The sequence below is a fragment of the Elgaria multicarinata genome, chromosome 2 (assembly GCF_023053635.1).
Source record: "Elgaria multicarinata webbii isolate HBS135686 ecotype San Diego chromosome 2, rElgMul1.1.pri, whole genome shotgun sequence".
Classification (NCBI taxonomy): Eukaryota; Metazoa; Chordata; class Lepidosauria; order Squamata; family Anguidae; genus Elgaria; species Elgaria multicarinata.
The window spans coordinates 132135543-132158232 of NC_086172.1; the positions used below are offsets into that span (position 1 = coordinate 132135543).

General features: G+C 45.3%; 1 protein-coding gene across 1 annotated transcript in view; it reads left to right on the forward strand.

Annotated features, from left to right (window-relative positions):
* Nucleotides 1–22690, forward strand: part of CCDC9B (coiled-coil domain containing 9B) — an 80411-nt gene that overhangs the window by 13024 nt on the left and 44697 nt on the right. The window contains exons 4-6 of the mRNA XM_063117729.1: nt 1437–1601; nt 7330–7482; nt 15158–15232. Of these exons, the coding sequence (XP_062973799.1) occupies nt 1437–1601; nt 7330–7482; nt 15158–15232 (393 nt within the window). The remainder of the gene's footprint in view (nt 1–1436; nt 1602–7329; nt 7483–15157; nt 15233–22690) is intronic.

The window sequence follows — 22690 nt, forward strand, 5'->3', positions numbered from 1 at the left end:
GGCTCCTGTGTCTTTAACAGTTGCATAGAAAGGGGGATTTCAGCAGGTCCCTTTTGTATATATGGAGAACCTGGTGAAATTCCCTCTTCATCACACCAGTTAAAGCTGCAGGAGCTATACTAGAGTGACCAGATTTAAAAGAGGGCAGAGCACCTGCAGCTTTAACTGTTGTGATGAAGAGGGAATTTCACCAGGTTCTCCATATATACAAATGACACCTGCTGAAATTCCCTTTTCAACACAACTCTTAAGGATACAGAAGCCCTGTCCTCCTTTTCATATGGTCACCCTAATAGAGGCTAGTTTGATGTAGTGGTTAAAGTGTTAAACTAGGGCCGTAGCTAGACCTAAGGTTTATCCCAGGATCATCCCGTTTTCGTCCCTGCCTGAGCGCTGGATACCCTGTGTGGCACTTAGATGAACAGGTTTGACCCCAGGACAATCCTGGGATAAACCTTAGGTCTAGCTACGGCCTAGGAGTGAGAAGACCTGGATTCAAATCTCCACTCAGCCATGAAGCTTACTCCATGACCTTGGGCCAGTCACAATTTCTCAGCCTGACCCACCTCACCGGATTGCTTTGGGGATGCAAGAGAAGGTTTATACAACTATTAAAGATACAGGAGCCCTGTCCTCCTTTTCATAAGGTCACCCTATATAAAATACAATATAAAAGCACAACCAGGATAAAATCAGCAGTGGTGCAGAAATACAAATTTAAAACAGCAAAGTTAAAATTAAATTTATAGTCTCTTAAAATGGTGAGAGAATAAAAAAGTCTTCACCTGGAGTCTGAAAGAATATAGTGTAGGTGCCAGGCGAACCTCCTTAGGGAGTAAATTCCACAGCTGGGGTGCCACAGCAGAGAAGGCCCTCCTCCTGGTAGCCACCTGCCTCACTTCCTTTGGCAGGGGCTCACGGAGAAGGACCCCTGAGGATGACCTTAGGGTCCGGGCAGGTTGCTCCTACAGGGGATGTCTCTCAAATTGCTTGGCATATTTAAACATGTCTGTGAACCATGGGTCATTGTTTTTATGAGGGGAAAAAAGAGTAGACTATACAAGACTGAAGTCAGCTCAGCACACTCATGCTGTAACACCATCTAGTTCTGATTAGGAAAGCCCCACAGCATGGTGACTCCATCAGTGTCCTCAGCCTTTGACATTTCCATCAAATGTCAGCTTCATAAGTGTGCAATGTGTGTGTTTTTCCAGAGGTTGCTCTGTGATTTGGACAAAAGGACCAGTTTGTTTCTTTGGACAGAATTTCACGGTGTTTGCATCACTGGCCAGAAAAGAAAAGAAGAAAAGTGTGTTGGCGTAGATCCCTGCCTGACATTTTCATCGTTTCTTCTCTCTGATTGTTAAGGCAAAAACAGATTCATAATATGGAAGCTTGACAACCAGTTTTCCTAGCCAGGTGTGTCCCATTTTCAGGAGAAAAGAGTCGTGAGTGAGAAATGGGAACCCAGCTGCCTTCCTCCCTCAGGCTTTGGGATCGGCAGTGAGGAGGAGGAAGATGACGAGGAAGCAGATCATTTGTTTACGTTCAGGATGGGGAAGAGGGTTCAATTGGCAGTTACCATGGACAATAAAGCCAAGGTAAGTCTTTATAATGGAAAAAAGTGGTATATTGCAACAAAAGGAGCTGGGGAGATACCTTTGTTTCCCCCCTCAGTGCAGGCTTCTTTCAGTGCAGGCTTGTGGATCCAATGCCAGTGAGGCAGAGCCAGTCAGAACTCACAAGGCGCTATCCGTTCCATGGTCCTTTGCATCTTAAATAGTTCCTTTCGAGTTCTGACTGATTCTAACTGAAACCCGGAATGGGTTCACCACCCAACTGACACTGGAGCCACCAGCCTCCACTGAACTGCGTTATTTCCCCCATTTTTCCAACGCTCTTGGATTCCATATTAAGTAAAATAATTGATCTATGTATTCATAAAGATTTGCTATTTCAAATGCCTTCCCATATCTAGGAACCACAAATTCAAGAAAAATATTAACAAATTAGTTCCGCCTTCCCCAACCTCATGTGTTGGATTACAGCTCCCTTGATCCCTAGTCATTACTACTTGGATTAGAGCAAGGGCTTCTTTGTAGTGTCAAATACCCTGCTTGGGAGATTGGTCAAGAGCTACCTTTGATTTCCTTTCCCCTGAAGGCAGGGCTGATGAGAGGGTGGGGGGAAGCCGGTACAAATTACTGGGGCCCGGCAGTCCGGAAGGGCCCCTGGGACCCCACTATGTTGCATATGTTTTTGTCTTTCTTGGTAGTATCCTTATTTGTCGATTGTTTTTGACATCCATTGTAAAATCTGTGAGTTTCAAAGAAAATAATAATGATAATATATGAAAATTTGCTTCTGCGTTTTGACAGGAGATGTGGGGGTGGGGTGGGGTGGGGCCTTCTCTGGCACTTGGGGGGTTGGAGGGGCCTGGAAGCACTTGGGGAGCAGGAGAGGGAATGAAGGGGGAAGAGGCAGCCAAGGGCCCTGCCCCGAGGGCCACGGGACTCGCAGCACATCTCTTGCCATGGAGCGTCCCTTGCCAGCCAGCCGTGTGGCCTAGAGGAGGCTGCCACCAAGGGTCTGCCAGTCTTGCTCCCCGGGCTTCATCGAGGGCCGGAGTGGGGGAGTGGGCATCCAAGCAGGCCTGCCCAAAGCAGGGAGAGCAAGTGGCACTGGCAGGCCTTCCAATGGTGCTGGGGGGGGGGGCGCCTGGGTCTCGGGTGGCCTTCCTCCTCCGGGAGCCCTCCTGCTGCTTGGGACAGCCAGCTTCCAGCCCACAGGCCATGCTGGTTAAAGAGTTTTAGCTGGTCTGCCCTTGCTGGGGGGGCCTGAATTTTTTTCCACCAGGGCCCGAACCCCTTCTCAGCTGCCTTGCCTGAAGGTAATGGTTCTCTCCACACTCCCCCCCCTCTCTCTCTCTTGCAAGGTTCTTCTGGTTGCTGCTGTTCTGGTTTACTTATTTTTATTATTTAATTTTTAATGTAACATTCGACTGCTATATTTCTGTTAATTTTCTTTATATTGCAACTTACCCTGACTACAAGTTGCCTATAAAAAGGCAAGTTGTGTTGCTGTTATTGTTTTTTCATCATGCATGTTAATGATATATTATTAATATTAATCATAGATGGTTCAAATTACTTTATTTAGCCTAGTGAGGTTAATCTGAAATCTGAAGTATACTTTCCTGGGAGAAAGTTCCATTGATCATAGAGGTACTTCCTTGTGAGTAAGCATGCATAAGAATGTGTCATTTGTACTCTGCCAAAAGACACCCATTTCACATTTCATATGCAAGCAGGTCCTCTGTTTGGTTCTCCAGTGTACCAACCCAACATCATCCATAAGATCATCCATTGTGTTTCATGTTCGGGCAGGTTCTAAATTTGGTTCTCCAATGCCCTAACTCAGACCAACCTCCAAGGCCACCCAGCAAGCGTCATGTGCAATTGGACTTATTTGCAATTCACACACCACTGATTCAAGAGTAATTTCCATTTTATTGCAGACTAAAATAGCATTTAGATGGTAATCTTTGTGAGAATATTACACCTATATAATAGGGGCAGGCAGAAGGTAGATCAGGATCTACTAGTGGATCCCTAGGCAAGGATTTCCAACTCCCAATGGCTTAACAATAGTGCTAATAAAAAAGCCCCTTTCCCCTTTCTAAATTAGACTGCTAAGAAAGTTTGGAGGAAAATAGGAGTAGATTTCACATGTGAAACGAGTGTGAGCTCCAGTTTTGGAACTGAAAGCAAATTGCTAGTCTGAGCATGTGCTTAGAGGCACCGTGTTCCTAAATTCTACTCTTATACCACTTAGCCTGATGAGGAGTTCTGGAGAATTTAAAAGCTTGTACAATCTTTAGTGGCATTTTAATTGGCCTCAATAAAGGTATTACCTAATTGTGAATTTTGGATCCCCTGCTGCCCCTGGATTATGGATTATTATTGTGTACTCATGGACCAGCACAGCCATCTTTAGGCTTTATTTTGCATCAGACTCTGGTTGGGGGGCGTTGGGATTCTATTGAAAATGTAGATCCTGCAAGCTTAAAGTTTGCTTATTATTGCTCTACAACATGCAGGTTTTAGCCAATTATAGATCGTTGTCATGGATGTGAAACTCCAGCAGTTACAAAAAATGGCTCACACTTAGACAGGCGTGACCCTTCAGTCTTTTACTGCCAGATCGGATTGCAAATTCATTTCAACCACTTCAGAAAACTATCTAGACATCTTTGGGGACTGCTCAGTCGAGACATATGCTCTGTTCACAGTGGCAGTCAAAACAACACATCGCATTAGGCTGTGTTGACATATGAGCAGAGAATTATATGAACATTAGAATAATCGTAAAGCAATAGCAGATCCTTGACTTGAGCAAAATGTTTGGATTCAGCTATCTGATGTCAGAATCAACACATCAAAGGCAGGGAAGAACTCATGAAGGATGACTGATGCTTAGAAGCCCCAAGAGTGTGAACAGTTGCAACAAAAAAGGAAATCTACCAATTCAAACACAGGTTCAAATATGAGAAACGATTGGGAGTTTTCAAAATTGATTATAATATTTGTTGCAATTGAATCAATCCAGGGTGAATCCAGTTATTAATCTTTTAGATATTATATTATAGTAAGGAAATGCTTTCGAATCCCTTAGTTATTTCCATGCATGCCTGTGAAGTAGGTCATAATTATTATCAGAGTACCAATGAACAGGGCTCTTCTCTGAGATCAGATGTGCCTGTTCATGTAAGTCTGGAATCCTCTGCACACTCACTTGGAAGTAAGCCCTATTGAACAAGGTGAGAGCCAGTGTGGTGTAGCGGCTAGAGTGTTGGACTGGAAGTCAGGAGATCTGGGTTCTAGTCCCCACTCAGCAATGGAAGCTCACTGGGTGACTCTGGGCCAGTCAAAGACTCTCAGCCCAACCTACCTCACAGGGTTGTTGTTGTAAGGATAAAATGGAGAGGAGGAGGATTATATATGTTGCCTTGGGTTCCCTGGAGGAAAAAAGGCAGGATATAAATGTAATAATAAATAAATAAAGTGGAACATGCATACGATTGGGCTGCACAGGTGCATTCACACCAGCAGGCCTTTTTGCATGCAATCTGATATTCATATGAGAAGGGGATGTAGTTCGCAGCATATCCTGTGATGTATTTTATTTATTTATTTTAAAATGTTTATATACTGTCTGTCACGCACATCAGATTTAGACAGTTTACAACAATAAAACCATAAGTTAAATACAATATAACTAAAACATACTAAAAGTAATCCATGAACATAAACTACAAATCAAAATGTCAGGCATCACAAATCATCAAATGTCGAAGTGAATAGAAACATCTTCAACTTGCACTAAACTGCGTTAAGGTTGGCACATGTTTTATTTCTGTGGGGAGGGTATTCCAGAGAGTGGGTGCCACCACAAAAAAGGCCCTCATCCATCTGGCAGCAATCAGGAAATCTGCAGGATGTGGCATAACCAGGAGAGCCTCTGATGATGATCGCAGCAGTTGAGTAGCTTCCTATAGGAAATGTTTTATCAACTTGTGTTCTGTGCTTCCTGGTTTGATAAGGAAAAGTACCTATTAAAAGAGGTATTAGCTGGACTGGAGTCTGATTGGACAACTTGTACTGTCCCTCTTCCTTGCTGTTATAGCATGCCTCTTGTAACCTTCATCTCCCTTTATGGTGAATTTGTACCATTGCATCCATGCATCCATTTCCCTACGGCAGAATTAAGCATTACAAGATGCACAGGGCTGCCACCTAAAATGGCAGCCTTATCCGAACCTGTTTGGTGGAAGAGAGAAAGAGAGAGACCAGAATACAATTTTCTCCCAAAATGTTCTTGGCTTCTGAAGATATTGAGGACAAGGGATATAGGAAGAGGAATTGGAAAGTGTCTGTAAAGCCTCTTCCTTTTCTCTGTTCTATTCTGTATAACAACACAACTGCTAGGGCTGTCCCACACTGCTCTTTCTCTTTCTGGAGAACCTCAGATGGGCAGCATGCACAACTGTGTGGATGATCCCCACCATGCTTCTGAGGCACCTGGAACAACTCTGAAGCACAGCACAGTGGCAAGGATGATCCACCAACCCCGGTTCCAAACTCAGGAATACGTCTGTAGTTAGTTGCTGCACTGCACTTTGGCTGTGCTTGTGTGTCCAGCTTAGAGATGAAGTGTGTGTGTGTGTGTGTGTGTACTGTCTCTGATTTCATGCTGTGTTATTGAAGAGAAAAACTTCACCCCCTCCTAGGGTTGCGGGAATGGTTGGAATCCTGGCAAGTATAAATTCTGGCTGGCTGACAAGTCCAGCCCAAATTTGTGGGCTGCTGTGCTTGCCTTAACTTGAGCCTCTGGATGAAGTTTTAACTGTAATATATAGTTGCAAAGATCAAATAAAAACTGGCTTGGTTTTTTGGTGGGCTTGCAAAATCGATGAGTCTTATGTGATCTGTGTGCTGCCATCAGAACCTGTCAAGACTTTCAATTACATGGAATAAAATCAACATCATTTCTGCTGTGTTTTGCTTAGTCATGCCTGTTTTCATCCAGAGAAACAATTCCAATGACGAGAATCTTTTTTGGCATGAAAGCAAAAGAAATTCATCAGCTCTAATGGGCATTAGTTGATCTTTACATCTCTCTAGTAGAGGCCTGGAGCAAGGAAAATTACATGCTGACAAAATTTTAAAATTAGTTTAGTACTGATTAGCTTAGCACAGGGTGGGCAACCTTCAGCCCTAGAGTTGCATGTGGCCCTTGACCTCATTTCAAAAGCCCTCTGCAAACGATCAGTTCAGACCTCTCGAAAGAGTGATCTGTTTCTTCCCATGCCGCTTGCCAGGCAGGGAGGGAGAGGGAAGGAGAGCGGGAGAGAAAGGGGTGGCAGAAAAAGAGAGAGAGAGAAAGGGTTGGCCCTGCCTTCTTTTGGCTCTGGCCCCGCCCACTGCTGGCATGCAGCCCCAACAGATTATATCTGAGGGAATGAGCTACTACAGAATTACAGTGCCATAACAGAGCCATCTATTCATTATAAACATTAGTCCAATCTATTGAGTTTATCACTGAAATATTTTTTTCCTCAGAAATTAAATTGGTTGCAAGTGGTAAATTGGTAACTATCAACTATCCTGCCAAAGTGGAATTTGCTAGCCGTTATTACTGTTTATTTAGCACCAAATACACGTGCTTGCCCTAAATATGTACATTTAAACATGGATTGCATAGGACAGGAAACTGAGTACACCTTTGGGTGTTCTTAAGAATTTGTAACTCTTAATCTGTCCTTTCTAGGGAAAGCGGCTTGTCAGTGAAAAACGGGCGTCAGAGTGTCTTGTGAGCCCTGTGGAGGCCCCGGACATCAGCGAAGAAGAGATGGATCAATTGGTTGCTTTCCGCAGGGGAAGAAGAATGCAGATTGCTATTACGATGGACAACAAGGGCCGGGTGAGTGTTTTCCAAAATGGCTCCCGAGGGTTCTAGTTCTCTGTTTGGACTGTAATGTTAATACATGTTGGCAGGGCTGCCCGCTCCTGATACAGAGATGGTGCTTGTTACCTTGACAGCATCTGGGAAACAAAACATTGTTTGGAAAACTGTCCTCTGCTCCTATGCTGCAATGATCCAATTTCCCAGCTGCCTCTCCCATGTATTGTAGGGTGAAATTGAAGTCTGGCTTTGCTTACTAGAGAAGGAAGAGAAGGAAGATGCATAAATGGATTCTTGCTGGGACATTTGGTACTCATTTTGCCCAGTACAGGCAGCGGTTTGTTTAAAACAGGAATGGGAATTCGCCACCCCTTGGGCCAAAATCAGGCTGTGTATGGTGATCTTGTGACCTCTTTTACAGAGGACACTCTTCAATTTGAAGGAATATCTAGTCCGATTCCGTTTTAAAGATAACCGTAAGAACTGCTGTCCATCCCCAGATAGCACCTGAACAGTAAGGCACCCAGGTCACAGGTGCCATAGTGAGATGTACTGTATTTCTATTTAAATTATAATAATTATTTCTAAATTTGCATTTATCCATACATGTAGATTTTATGCAAGTTTGTGTTCTCCTTTGTCCTCATTTTTGGTGATGCATTTCCCCATGGTGGTGGAAGCGCTTGACAGTTCTTAAGTGCTCACCCTATCTGAATGACACTGTTCAAGTCAGGGGCCTCTGATCGAATGGAGCGCTTCTTTTCTGAGGAAAGCTGCTTCTTCTGGAGTGCATGTTATTATTTTGTGCTTTCTGGGTCAAAGATTTTCAAGCAGATTTTGGAGCTGAGCTCCCGCAGTCTCAAACAGACAGTGCCCGAGTGACATCCTGCTGAAGGAGAAGAGGATTAACGTGAGAACGGCACAATCTGTGCTTCATATTCGGCCAGTGGCAGGCTGTGCCTCAGCTGCTGGGCCTAACTCTCTCAGGCCCACTCTTAGCGAGGGGTGGAAAGGAAGCCTGCTGACATGGTGAGTGGGGGCAGGCAAGGGTTTTATGCTGCCAGATGGGGGCAAGGCTCTTTCTCAGGCAAGATGGATGACGGGCCTGCAGGGACTGCATGGACACATTGAAACGGAGAGTGTAAATCACGCTGAGAGCGGCGGCGAGCTCAAGGCTCTCACTCACAGCCAGCATTTTCCCAATAACAGTGTGCCATTGTCCTCGAGTCCAGGGCCTGTAATGCCTCCCAGCGTGAAGTACATGCACATTTAGGCCTGGAGTTTTAAAAGGGTTTTAACAGTACATTTGACAGTAAATGCCTTTTTGTGTAAAGGCTCTGTGAGAAACAGGGTGGTGCAGACTTTGGCATCCGCTTGACGTATGTTAGAGAAACACAGAGATGTCAAAGAGGGAAGGCAAAAAAGGGGGCAGAGGCAGGACCAGGGACTTTCCTGTTTAGATCCCAAATGGACTCCTGCTAGGGTGGCCACTTGTACATGATCCCCCCAAAAGAGGGCTGAATAATATTGATACAACACTTCATTATTATTTCCCCTAAGTACTGCGATAATTTCCTTGTATCATTCATGTCGCAGAAAACATATCTCCCATTACGTCTGTCTCAGGCCATAGAGCTTCTCGACACGAGCAGTTTATTGCATGATCATGATTTGTCACCTATGGAGCTTTGCAGGTACTTTTCATAATGTTGTCAACCTGTGTCTTGGTAAACCTGGGCTCCTCTACACCACTGCAATCCAAGTCTAACTTTCTGGCCCTTTACTCCATCACCCTGGCTCCTTGAGAGCCAGTGTGGGTGTTTAGTGCAACTTTGAAATATATTGCTTTGTGGCTGCCAGGCTGATAAGTGTATCCTATGCAAACCAATGAACCATTTGCATCGTCTACACACTCCCCCTCCCCCCCCACCCCACCCCCGCTTCAGTGGAGACTAAACAGGATTGGCATCTCATTTCCCTCTCCCATAGAAGGTAATAAAGCAAATCCCCATGGTCTAAGAAGCAGAAACATTATTACGATCATACCCTGCACTCCTTCATTGCCCAGCCAAGACTTTTCCCTGGCACCAGTATCCTCCTTGTCAGCCGAGAGTTGAGTAATTCATCTCTTTCTGGGTCTTTTAGTATCATGTTTCCTGGGAGACCTCTGCACACTGGCGTGGTGTGTGTGTGTGTGTGTGTGTGTGTGTGTGTGTGTGTGTGTGTGTGTGTGTTTAATGGCTGCATTTAATAAGCTGCACTTTTATGCAACAGTGCATTTGAGCTTCAAGTTTCAGTATGTGTATCCAGTGAAGCATAATGGTTAATGAGCATGCTGCAAATCATCTTTAAAATTGGACAACCTATATGGTTTGTGGGCTCCTTAAATGGATATATATATATATATATATATATATATATATATATATATGATGTTTATAGAGTTAATATGCTTCCGTCTAAAGAAATCAGTGCTGTGTGACATGAGGGTAAGGATGCAATGCAGCTTTCCCAAACCTGATGCCCATGCTGGCTGGGAATTATAGGAGTTGTAGTCCAACACATCTGGGTGGCGCCAAGTTGCGGAAGACCTGATGTAATCAAATTGGGGGCTGATAAAGAGCTCCATCACACCAGTGGTTTAGTGCCCTCTCACCATGCCTGGTGTGTGGATTTGCAGCACAGTACTCGCATGACGTGGTGCCTGTCCTGCTGACACCCCGCCTCTTCCCCAGCCTTTTCCGTCTTTTCCTCGAACGCCACAATTCTGGATTACTTCCCTAAGTGCGTTTAATTCACCCTTAAGCCTCCGTGTAGTGCTGTACTCTTATGTTTTCCTTTGTTGGGGGCGTGTGCTGTGACAGGAGACTTGCTGTTGGCTTGAATAGATTGCATCAGGGCCTGGCAAGGAAAAGCGATCTCTCCCAGCAGCCAGCTCCAAGCCTCAATAGAAAACCCAGTCTTGCATCCCAGGCTCAAAAGCTTTTTTTTTTTTTAATCGTAGAATGCCTGAATCTCTGCAGAGACAGGATTGTACTCCCTCAATGGTCCCCAAAGAGCCAGACTAAAGGGTTGTTCCATTTTTGCTGGGCAGAAAAGCAGTCTGGTTGAAGTATTCATCTGACAGGACCTGTCTTGTTAAGGGGGGGGGGGAGAACAACCAATGAACTGGTGGGAGAAAGAGAAGGTGCGGGGTGGAGTGGAAGAGCAAACCAGTGAAAGAGCAGTGTGGGACCATAAGCTTGACACACTTATGCATTGGAGGTAAAAAAAAAAAGTGGAGGGAAAGCAGGGGGGAAAATATGTGTGATCAAGCTCAAAAAATGGAGCATACAGAGGCAAGGCATTCCAGGAGACCCAGCTCACAGGCTTTCACTTTTGAAAAGTTAAAAAAGAAAGGAGGGGTGCTTCCAGATGGAGAGCTGCTAGCACTGACAGTCAGAAAGCATTGTGAGGCCATTCTATCCTTTTATCCTTCATGGATTTTCCGCAGTGTGAAAAAAGATGGAAGCAGCTGTAGGAAAACGTGGGAGGGCTATGAATAGAAGATGACATTACCTGTACCCCTTAAAATTTTTTGCAAATGACTCAAGGTGATTGAACTATAAAAGCCTTGTCTAGAAGCACCCACGGGCTGATTGGGAGGAGGACAAATAAATAGTTAAGTAAACTTTTCTCTGCTCCTCGAATTTGCAAACACCCTTGGCCTGCGTAATGTTGCTATCTTTTCTTCCTGGCATGGCTTTAATAGCGATGTGACTGTCAGAAATCCAACATTTAAAGCTTTCCTCCATTACTGTCCAAGTGTCTTTGACCCTTGGAGGTGGGAAAATGTTTGCCTGTTGAATTCCTGTCTGCCATTCAGCTGCTTACAGGTATGCACAGCAGGCCTACTGGAGAAAATGTTGACAACTCTTAAGACAGCAGTCCTGTGCATGTTTCCTTGGGATAATGCCCAGTTGGGATAACACCCACTTACTACTGAGTAGGGTGACCATATGGAAAGGAGGACAGGGCTCCTGTATCTTTAACAGTTGTATAGATAGAAAAGGGAATTTCAGCAGGTGTCATTTTTATGTATGCAGCACCTGGTGAAGTTCCCTCTTCATCACAACAGTTAAAGCTGCAGAAGCCCTGCCTGGGATGACCAGATACAAAAGAGGACAGGGCTCCTACAGCTTTAACTGCTGTGATGAAGAGGGAATTTCACCAGGTGCTGTGTCCATACCAATGACACCAAATTAAATTCCCTTTTCTACAGGACCCCTGTCCTCCTTTCCATATGGCCACCCAACTACTGAGTAAACATAGGTTCATGCTGGACATCTGTGCCTGTTGAAGTTTTAAAGAGATTCTGGTGGTTCTTAACCCTTTGACCCTGTTACTGTCTCTTATCTCCTTGCTTCCTTTGCCCCTCTGCCCCTAATATCCATGCATTGTGCTTTTGTTTCCTTCAAAGAAAGAAAGAAAGAAAGGGCCTAAGGGTGCTTTATCCAAAAGGAGAGAATAGTCTCAGGATGTTGTAAAAGATTGTATCAATGAAAAGCCCTCAAACAGCAGCTCCTTCTTCCCCATAGATGTCACAATAAACAACAGTGGACATAATCTAGAAGTGGCATAGAAAGACACGTCATGAGAGACAGGAGAAATAGCAACTCTCATGTTTCATGTTTTATTTGGCGAGTCTTGGACTATGCCTCCTGTCTTGATTCTGCATTGTCAGCTCTTTGGGCACAAATCCTCATGAAAAAAGTGGGATACAGATAATGATGGTGATGGTGATGTATACTAATAGCTAGCTTTGTTCTCTGAGTACTTCTCCTTATGTAGCCAAAACAGCTCCATCCACAGAGAAGAGAGAGCTTTCAGCAGGCTTTGGGGAACCCCGAACTTCAGAGAAGTACAATAGAACTTTAGAAAAAAACTAACAGGGGAACCCCAAAAAAACAACCAATGAAGACAGAGCATGCTTAGAGGCCGTGGAATGTTGACAGATTGTTGGGAGGAAATAAACTCCATTAAAACGGGGAGGGGTAAAGGGGAACGGAATAGAATAGAATGGCTGGCACCTGGATCAGAAGCACTCCACGCTGCAACATTTTGTTGCAGGTCCCAGGTTGCCAACTGACTAGAAAACAATGAACTTGCTTGCTTTTGTGCCTTTAGCAGCACCTTGTGGAGCTTTTCACAGCATGGAGATAAAAATTATCACTCGCTGGTTCCTGGACAGCAAATTGCTGGAGCAAAGGTTGGCAACCCTACTATCTTCTGCCACCCATCATCACAGGAACTGGCACAATACTTGATGTCTAAAAAACCCTCCATCTGGAAACACATGGATGAGGAAAAGGACTCTGTACATGCTCAAAGGTGCTCTGTTTCTAATTATTATGTCATATATTCTAGGGTTCTGCCAGGAGGTAGTCATATGTTGCTTCAATACCACTATAAAGCAGTAGTGTGGCTCCTGCCTTTTATATTGCTTTCATGGTGCAATATCCTGCTTGGTGTAGACTAGGACCAAGTCTGATTTAAAGATAAAGGACCATCAGAAGGGAGAGCCCAGGAGCCGTGATGTTAGCACCAGGACAGCAGACTTAGCAGGCACACAGGTTACTGCTTTTCCCACTGTGTGTGTGTACTGTGGTGAGAAGACCTTTACCTCTGTTTAAATTATAGTATATATTTCTAAATTTGCATAAATTAGCACATGCAAATGTTATGCAAATCGGCACCCTGCTTTTGTCCTTTTTTGTCTGATTCACATCTTCTTTTTTGTGTGTGGTGGTGAATAAGGGTCTACCCTAACTTCAGGAGTGTTTTTATATGCTTTTGCTGTAAAGATAGGCTAGTTTATAGGCTATAAAATAAAGTTGTAAACCATCTTTGGGGGAATTTGCACTTTAAAGAGTGCAAAGAATCATAGAATAGTAGAGTTGGAAGGGGCCTATAAGGCCACTGAGTCCAACCCCTGCTCAATGCAGGAATCCACCCTAATGCATACCTGACAGATGGTTGTCCAGCTGCCTCTTAAACTTTAGATATAACCCTGAAATGGTGTTTCTACCAGGCTATTACTCTCTCTCTCTCTCTCTCTCTCTCTCTCTCTCTCTCTCTTTCTGTGTGTGTGTGTGTGTGTGTGTGTATACATATATATATCTGGGTTTTGATGTTCAGCTAAAATAAGGCTGTAAGCAATTAGGAGTAAAGGTTGTTCATTCAAGCTGAGACTTGCCTTCCCAGCACCCTTGGTTTCTCTAAAACGGCTCGAGGGAATTGGCGTCTTTGTATTTTAGCCTTCTCTTCATGTTTAAAGCTTGGGAGAGCTACTGACTTCATACCACATGGAGCTTTCAGAAACTGCCACTTTCAGACGTTGTAAAATCAGTTTAAGAATACTTTTCTTTAGATAGTCTTGAAGCAGTCTAATACATTAACTCATGAAAGGCGCAATCCTATGGAAAAACAACAACCATGACAACTCCATGGCTAACTGGAAAATAGCATGGCTAACTGGAAAATGCATGGTCTAAACATGCATAGGATTGCACCCTAATCCTAAACCTAGGGCAAGGCAGGTGATGACCTTAATTTCCTGCATAGTACAAGGACTACTGTCGATACACTCAGCAGCCTGTCTGTTCATCTCTACAGTACATTTATATCGGGAATGAAATAATCCTAGACTGCTCTGTGCTCTGTTTTGGAGAAAATTATGTGATTCCAGTGTCTTTACCAGCAGCCTACTATGTAGATATTGTAGGAGGAGCTAGATATGGTCTCTTGGTTGATGCATAACCCCAATCTTGCACTGACAGCAATAACAGGAATGTGGTCATGGGCCTTTGCATGGAGGATTGAACAGGTGAGATGCTTAACCCCTCCTGCATCTGCCAATCCTCAGTCTACCTGCCCTACTACTGGAAAACCTAAATAGCATGTTAGACAATAGGGATATTGGAATATGCTGGCAGACAGGAATTATGAACCAGCCAAAACAAATAATGGTTGACCAGTAAAAAGGAGGGGAACAGAATGTCAAAATCTATGGCACAGCTGGGGAACCTCCAGCCTGTGGGCAGAGGTAGCCCCTGGGGGTTGTGCATCTGACCTGCAAGTTACTTTTGCAGTTGTCTCTGACCACTGATCAGAGATATTAGGATATTTAAAGGCAATTAAGCCTGGTCACAGCCTTCCCCAACATGTTGAAATGTGTTGTGTTTCTATTTAAATTACAGTATCTATTTCTAAATTTGCAGCTGTACATATAGATTAGCATATACAAATTGTGTGCAAATTTGTGCTCTCTTTTGTCCTCATTTGGGTGATATGTTCACAGTCACCCTAGTTGTGCAGAAGCTGTTTGTATGCGCTGATTTTGGCTGAAGGTGCTCATATTGATGGTAAAGGCTGAGCTTTTAACTACAGACCTTTCTTCCCCTTTCTGGCAGCAGGGTGGAATAGAAGGAATTTGGTAAGAATTTTGCTCTTCTCCTTCTTTCTTCCCTACACTTTCCTTTTCTCTGTCCTCTCATGGTTACCTTCACCTGACCAATGCCTTGGTCCTTTTGGTTCTGTCTGTTCCTAAACAATGATCCTTGAGTTTTCCTGGCAGGGTCCTCTGGCTCTCGTAGTTTGTACTGAGGCCTTGTTGTTCCTGAATGAATCAATATCCCCTTCCGTGTCCTTGCAGGTAGATGAAAAGAGAACAGTGGAGAGGAGGTGGTCAGAGGGCGACAAGCACTCTGAGAGTGCGCTCGTCAAAAAGGTAAGAGCAGTTTTTAATGACATGGTTTCAGCAAACTGGGAGGGTGGGGGCAGAAGTGACTGTGTCCTAGGAACTTAATTCGCTAAATGCCAATAGCACCTTTGGAGGCTCATAATTTATAGGGCAGTACATTATGCTGGGAATGGAGAATTCGTAAAGTCAGGTTGGAGACATTTCTCTTTCCCCTTTTCTCTTGGTAATCTGTGAACCCTCAGTTCAGATGTGCAGCAGATTCTGCTCCTATGCGCACATTGTAACACACATAGAGGGGGTTCGTGGATCAGAATTCCCCGGTGACATACTAAATGAGGGCTTTACCAGGGTGCCTACATACATCCCCCACATACACCCTTTTGGTATCGTGATGCACCCTGAGTCTGATGAAGCGAGGTCAGGCAATATCTCTGCATGGGCTAATTCATATGATTTGGGCTAATCCATGGAGAGGAGAGAGGACAGGTGTGTCCTCCTTGGGCCTGCAAAAACTTTCCTAGAGCATGTTCTGTCCATCTCTACAAGAAACCCATGCACTTGCAATTTTCTGGATTGTGAATTAGGTATCTTTCATTCCATAGTGCGATATAATAATATTTTGATTTAATAGACAGGAAAGGCTAGTATCAAGATCACTTTGACAGCTCTTCACTTGGGGTTGCTTTACCCTCCTAGCTTTGTACTTAGGATGCAATTGATATTTTCCTGTTTTGATGTTCATGCCAAAAGCAATGCTTTTGGGAGGAATCATTCCCCTAAAAAACCCTAAATTTTGAGAATGCATCAGCACCACCACTTCCTCTGTCCTTGCTCTTTACTCTTTATCTTCTTCTTCTTTGATAAACTATAGGTGATCCTGGCCAGAAAGGGATCAGGTAGTGGATAAGAAGCATCACAAAATTATATGGCCAGTTTGTTGTGTGGAAATGATGCCAATTCTCAGGATCCCAGCCTGCTGACTATCACAATGCTACATAGCTAATCAGATCGGGCTGATGTGACTGAGGGCAAACAAAGCCAGTTCAGAGTGCAGGCAATGCTTCCTGGGTAGGCATCCCCTTTTGGGGGGGGGGAAACACAGAAAGGGGGCATTTTTCAATACTGCTGAAAACATTTGTGAAAAGCATCTCTCTTTTGGTTCAATATAGAGTGTGCATGTCTCTGTCTGTGTGGGTCTGTGTATGTATATGTATCCCACCCAGTAAATGATGTATTCATTTTGGTTCACATGCACAGATGTTTCAATTAGGACAGACCTATTTTGCACTAGCTGGCAAAGCCTCAGCAACAAATAATGCAGCTGAACTGTCCTAAATGAGTGAGAGGGCCTTGTGCTCTGATTTGCTACAGAGCACCCATTGGCTCGTTGGCTCCAGTGTTATCAGGATTACACCGTCAATGGGATGGGAAGAGGGAGCTACATGAATTCCAGCATAAGAATGCTTCCCCCATAAGTGGATTCAGCAGTTTCGCTTGCTGCTATTCAACCCGGATTGAGGTGACTTGAGGGACCTTTCAGAGGCTGAAGAGCAGGGTGGGGTGGGGGAGTAGGAGGTGGGTGGTCCCGTCCACTGCGCCCAGCGAGTCAGGCCTCTGTGTGGCGCAATGCTAACTTATCTTGTTTTAATGGAAAGCTGTCACAGCGCTGTTCCGCACACAGTCCGCCAGAGGGTGCAAGAAGCACAGCACAGCCTAAAGCCGGGCATCTTTACCTGACCGTTACATTTTTACCCACACAGCCAAAGGACAGGAGATGGAAGTTGCTTGCCAAGCCCAGCTGGTTGTGGTTAACTTAACAGTGCTGCAGCCCAGATGCGGCGGTGATGGTGGTGGCGGGAAGATCAGCTTCATTTGAAGTACAGGCGTTTCGCTTGTGGTTTGAAAGGTTTGGGTCGCGTTAGCCCCCAGCTGACAGAAAAAAATGCTCAGGCTGTGCGGAGCAGGTCCTGTGCAGGTTGCTTCCTGCGCCTTTGTTACCGGGCCACAGTCTCAGCTCCTCAAGCCACGTGACTACGAGCTGTCGCATGTGGTTCATTCTCACAGCTGTGGTAAAGCTCTTTGGGAAGTGTGGGGTGACTGGGGAAGAGGGTTGACCCAGAGGCGGTTAAGCGCCGGTGTCAAGACACACCTCCACGCTCAGAATCCGCAGAGGGGGTGGCTTTGCTGTGGTTCTGGCCCACTTGCACTTGAGCCCAGGCCTGGAGGAAGGCCCAGCTCCCTCGAGCCAACCCGCGCTCTTAATTAACGAAGCACAAAGTGAATAAACCTCCCTTTCCCGGTGATGCGATTCATTAGGAGGACGCAGATCAGCCTTGGCAGCAGCTGCAGCCGAGGGAGCGCTGTGAGGAAGGCTTGTTTCGCTCCCTTATGGCCCAGGAAGCACAGCTGTGGCCTAGCCGAGCTGTGCCCCAGGTTGGAATGGTAAACAGCCTCCCCGCCTGTTGGGGACTGTCTGCTGTTCACTTACTTGACCCAAAGCAGAGGCAACCGGTGAATGCTGGGACTCTTTGATCTCATACCGCCCAGCAGATCGGTGACTCAGCCGGCTAGTAGCCCATAAGCGTGAGATTCCTCCTGCAGTCAAGCAATGTTTCAAATTAAGGTTTTATATTTGACTCCGTTCTACAAGCAGCTCATCATCCTACCCGACATCAGCCATGTATTTATTTCCACCCCTATCGCCCTTTTAGACTGAGAAGGGAAGGGCTCTCAGAAGCCATTTCCAGGATGTGTCTATCTAGAGTCCTTATTTCTCCAGGGAAAGAAGAAAATATGATTTTTCCCTGGGAGAGTAATGTGCTCACTGTGGGAAGTGACCGAAATCGATCTCCCTGCCTGGGCTGACTTCTATTGGTCATATGTCCAATTAGGGTGGCCCTATGTTCTGCTTTGCAGAGAACATCATCTGTTTGAAGAGCCGTCCAGTTCAACTGTGGTGTAAAGACAAAGAAGCTAGGAAGGGAGAGCTGCAAAGGGCATGAAGCTGCCCAGCCACAGTAAGCACTGGACAGGAGATTTGAGGTGGCACACAGATCACCCGGTCACAGCCCTTACCTGCTATGGTGTGGTGAATTGTGTTTCCATTTAAATTATAGCCAAGCAGGATATAACACTTTGAAAGTGGTTTGAAAATGGTATATGGAATGTGTCATAGGCCCCAACAGTTGTTAGAGCACTTCAATATCGTTATAAAGCGGTAGTGTATCTTGCTGTAGTTATTATTTCTGTTTTCATTTCAAAACCTCACTCAGGCTTTCCTGTGCAGGTGGGCGGGGGGGCGGGAGTGGTCTACTACCGCCCTGAATTAGCCTGAGGCACCCTGAGGTGCTTTGGAACCAATCTGGTGCCTCGGACCAACCCAGTATCACCTTGTATTTGAGAGTTCGGCCTGGGGCAGTGCACAGCCCTAATACCAGCATACTGCTGATCTTTCTGGTGGCAGCCATGATGAACAATCCACCACTCAACATGGACGCCACTCTATGGCATCCTCTAGAGCTGGGATAGGCATCCTGGTGTGGTGCCCCCCAGATGTTTGGGACTACAATTTCCATAATTCCTGACCATTGGCCATGCTGGCAGTGACTGATGAGAGATATAGTCCAAAACATCCTGTGGCATCAAGTTGCCCAATCTTGCTCTAGGTTCACTAATAATAAGCGTTCATCCCTGGCCCAAATCACAACTTGGTGCCATTCCTGTTGTCTATTGGTGCTCTTAGCTTGACATATCAGGAAGTGCCTGAGTCAGCTCTCAGGCACCGTGCACTCCATTTCCTGTCCAGCCTTGCCTGCAGCAGTCGGCTGTGTGGCCTGTTCTCGGCAAACATTCATTATTCATGCTGTTGGTTTTGCATCCTCTGTGTGGCCTTCCTTTCCCGACCAACTTCAGTTACAGAACAAAATGTACTGTCTCCGACAGTGACGTATGTGCACCTTTACCTCACGTGTCAGCATTTCTCTGTTGTGAGAAGAAATAAATAGGACAGCCCCCAATATTCCATGGAGGGAGGGGGAGTCTGCTGTGACTATGAGGATGCCCCTCCTTTCCTTTTGGGGGTTGCAGTGGAACTCCTGAATGTGAGGATTGGTGCTTCCCGTGTGTGTGTGTGTGTGTTAGAGCAATAGAATTCAAACAAGACACAGCATTCACATAGCGGAAGGGCAGGGAGGATGGGGAGGAGAGTCATGAGAAACTGCGGCAGCCATTACACATCGCAGCATGGATTCCCCCTTCTCTTGCTTACCTGTGTGGGGCGCTCTATCCGGGGGGGGGGGTCTACACTACTGCTTTTAAAGCACTTTAAAGCACTTTGAAAACGTTTTGAAAACTGTATATGCAGTGTGTCCTGGGCCCCAACAGTTGTCAAAACTGTTATAAAGCACTTTAAAGCGCTTTAAAGCAGTAGTGTAGATCCTGCCCTGGTACTCCCAGTTGTTGGAGTGGATTGGGGTTGGGTGTTTGTGCCTTGAGTCCCAAGGTGAGATATCTGTTAGGATTCTAGGTGGAGAAACGTTAGCAAGTGTGCTCAGGTTCCAACGGACATTCTAGTGATTAGCTGTTTTGTGCAAAGTGCCCTTTCTCCATGGTTTCCTTCAACAGTTTCCCCTTATGAGCTCTAAGCATGTATCACATGGAGCCAGAAAAAGACAGCCCCATGCCTGCACTCTGGCGGCAGGTTGCCTTGCTATTGCAGGGTGGCAGTGGCTAATGCATGAAAGCATGGGGGTTCCGCCACTGGGCTCACCCCCTCTCCTCTGCCCAGGCAGACGGCGGCTGATCAGGGGTTGCCATCTGCCCGCCACTCCTCTGCCATGACTCTGGAGTGAGGCTAGACTGTACTGGCCTCACCCTGGAGAAAAAAAATCAGGGTAAATCCCTGACTTTTCTTCAAAGTTTCAAAGGACACAGCGCATATTTGCAGCCACTGTGGGGCTTTGGGCACATATAGCTGCCCCCCGCCCCGTCATCAGAGTGTGGAGTTTACATGGAGATGGTGGTGCTTTATGCCTGGGCGCTAAGTTACACTGTATCTTCTGCTCCATTGTGGCAGTGTGGGTGGGGTGGTTATTGATGAGGGTGACCATTTCTTCTCCCCACTTCCCACTGAAGTCAAAATTCTGGGGTTAGTGTAACGTTGTACTATGTTGAGAAAGGCATGGTTATGGACTGAAAGGTAATGGGATGTGGTATAAATGTTCTGTGTGTTCCCCACCCTGTGCCACCCATGAGTCCACTCTGTTTGGACTGTTCTTCCACTGTATCTTCACATGTGGAGTGTTTCACCATCGTATCTGAGACGTTCCACCAGTGTATCTGTCATGGCAGTGGTATATCTGGCATTCTGCTGGGATAGCAGGGCTTGTACCAAATAATACCGTATTTCTTCGATTGTAAGACGCCATCAATTGTAAGACGCACACTAATTTCAGTACCAACAACAGAAACCCCCCCCTAAGATTCTAAGATGCACCCCATTTTTAGAGATGTTTATATGGGGGAAAAAGTGTGTCTTAGAATAGAAGAAATAGGGTACATTCAGGCTTCAGTAGTAATATAGCGCTTCATCTTCAGTAAATGATTGTGCTTTACCACTATTATTTCTCCCCCCCACCCAAAAAAAAAGAAAGGAAAAAAGCACTTTGAGTTAAGTCCACCAAATTTACAAATTACAAATATTGCCCTGTTGAGATTGTTGTTTATTTGTTCAGTCGCTTCCGACTCTTCGTGACTTCATGGACCAGCCCACACCAGAGCTTTCTGTCGGCTGTCGCCACCCCTAGCTCCCCCAAGGTCAAGTCTGTCACCTCCAGAATATCATCCATCCATCTTGCCCTTGGTCGGCCCCTCTTCCTTTTGCCTTCCACTTTCCCTAGCATCAGCATCTTCTCCAGGGTATCCTGTCTTCTCATTATGTGGCCAAAGTACTTCAGTTTTGCCTTTAATACCATTCCCTCAAGTGAGCAGTCTGGCTTTATTTCCTGGAGTATGGACTGGTTTGATCTTCTTGCAGTCCAAGGCACTCTCAGAATTTTCCTCCAACACCACAGTTCAAAAGCATCTATCTTCCTTCGCTCAGCTTTCCTTATGATCCAGCTCTCGCAGCCATAGGTTACTACGGGGAATACCATTGCTTTAACTATGCAGACCTTTGTTGTCAGTGTGGTGTCTCTGCTCTTAACTATTTTATCAAGATTTGTCATTGCTCTCCTCCCAAGAAGTAAACGTCTTCTGATTTCCTGGCTGCAGTCAGTGCCTGCAGTAATCTTTGCGCCCAGAAATACAAAGTCTGTCACTGCCTCCACATTTTCTCCCTCTATCTGCCAGTTATCAATCAAGCTGGTTGCCATAATCTTGGTTTTGTTGAGGTTTAACTGCAACCCAGCGTTTGCACTTTCTTCTTTCACCTTTGTCATAAGGCTCCTCAGTTCCTCCTCGCTTTCAGCCATCAAAGTGGTGTCATCTGCATATCTGAGATTGTTAATGTTTCTTCCTGCGATTTTAACTCCAGCCTTGGATTCGTCAAGCCCAGCACGTCGCATGATGTGTTCTGCATACAAGTTGAATAGGTAAGGTGAGAGTATACAACCCTGCCGTACTCCTTTCCCAATCTTAAACCAGTCCGTTGTTCCGTGGTCTGTTCTTACCGTTGCTACTTGTTCGTTATACAGATTCCTCAGGAGGCAGACAAGATGACTTGGTATCTCCATACCATCAAGAACTTGCCACAGTTTGTTATGATCCACACAGTCAAAGGCTTTAGAATAGTCAATAAAACAGAAATAGATGTTTTTCTGGAACTCCCTGGCTTTCTCCATTATCCAGTGGATATTGGCAATTTGGTCTCTAGTTCCTCTGCCTTTTCTAAACCCAGCTTGTACATCTGGCAATTCTCGCTCCATGAATTGCTGGAGTCTACCTTGCAGGATCTTGAGCATTACCTTACTGGCATGTGAAATAAGTGCAACTGTCCGATAGTTTGAACATTGAGCACCTCAAATTTGCTGGCATATGGCATGCATCACCTTGACAGCATCATCTTGCAATATTTTAAACAGTTCAGCTGGGATACCGTCGTCTCCTGCTGCCTTGTTATTAGCAATGCTTCTTAAGGCCCATTCAACCTCACTCTTCAGGATGTCTGGCTCTAACTCACTGACCCCACCGTCTGAGCTATCCCCAATATTATTATCCTTCCTATACAGATCTTCCGTATATTCTTGCCACCTTTTCTTGATCTCTTCTGTTTCTGTTAGGTCCTTGCCATCTTTGTTTTTGATCATACCCATTTTTGCCCGGAATTTACCTCCGATGTTTCTAATTTTCTGGAAGAGGTCTCTTGTCCTTCCTATTCTATTGTCTTCTTCCACTTCTGCGCATTGCTTGTTTAAAAATAATTCTTTATCTCTTCTGGCTAACCTCTGGAATTTTGCATTTAATTGGGCATATCTCCCCCTATCACTG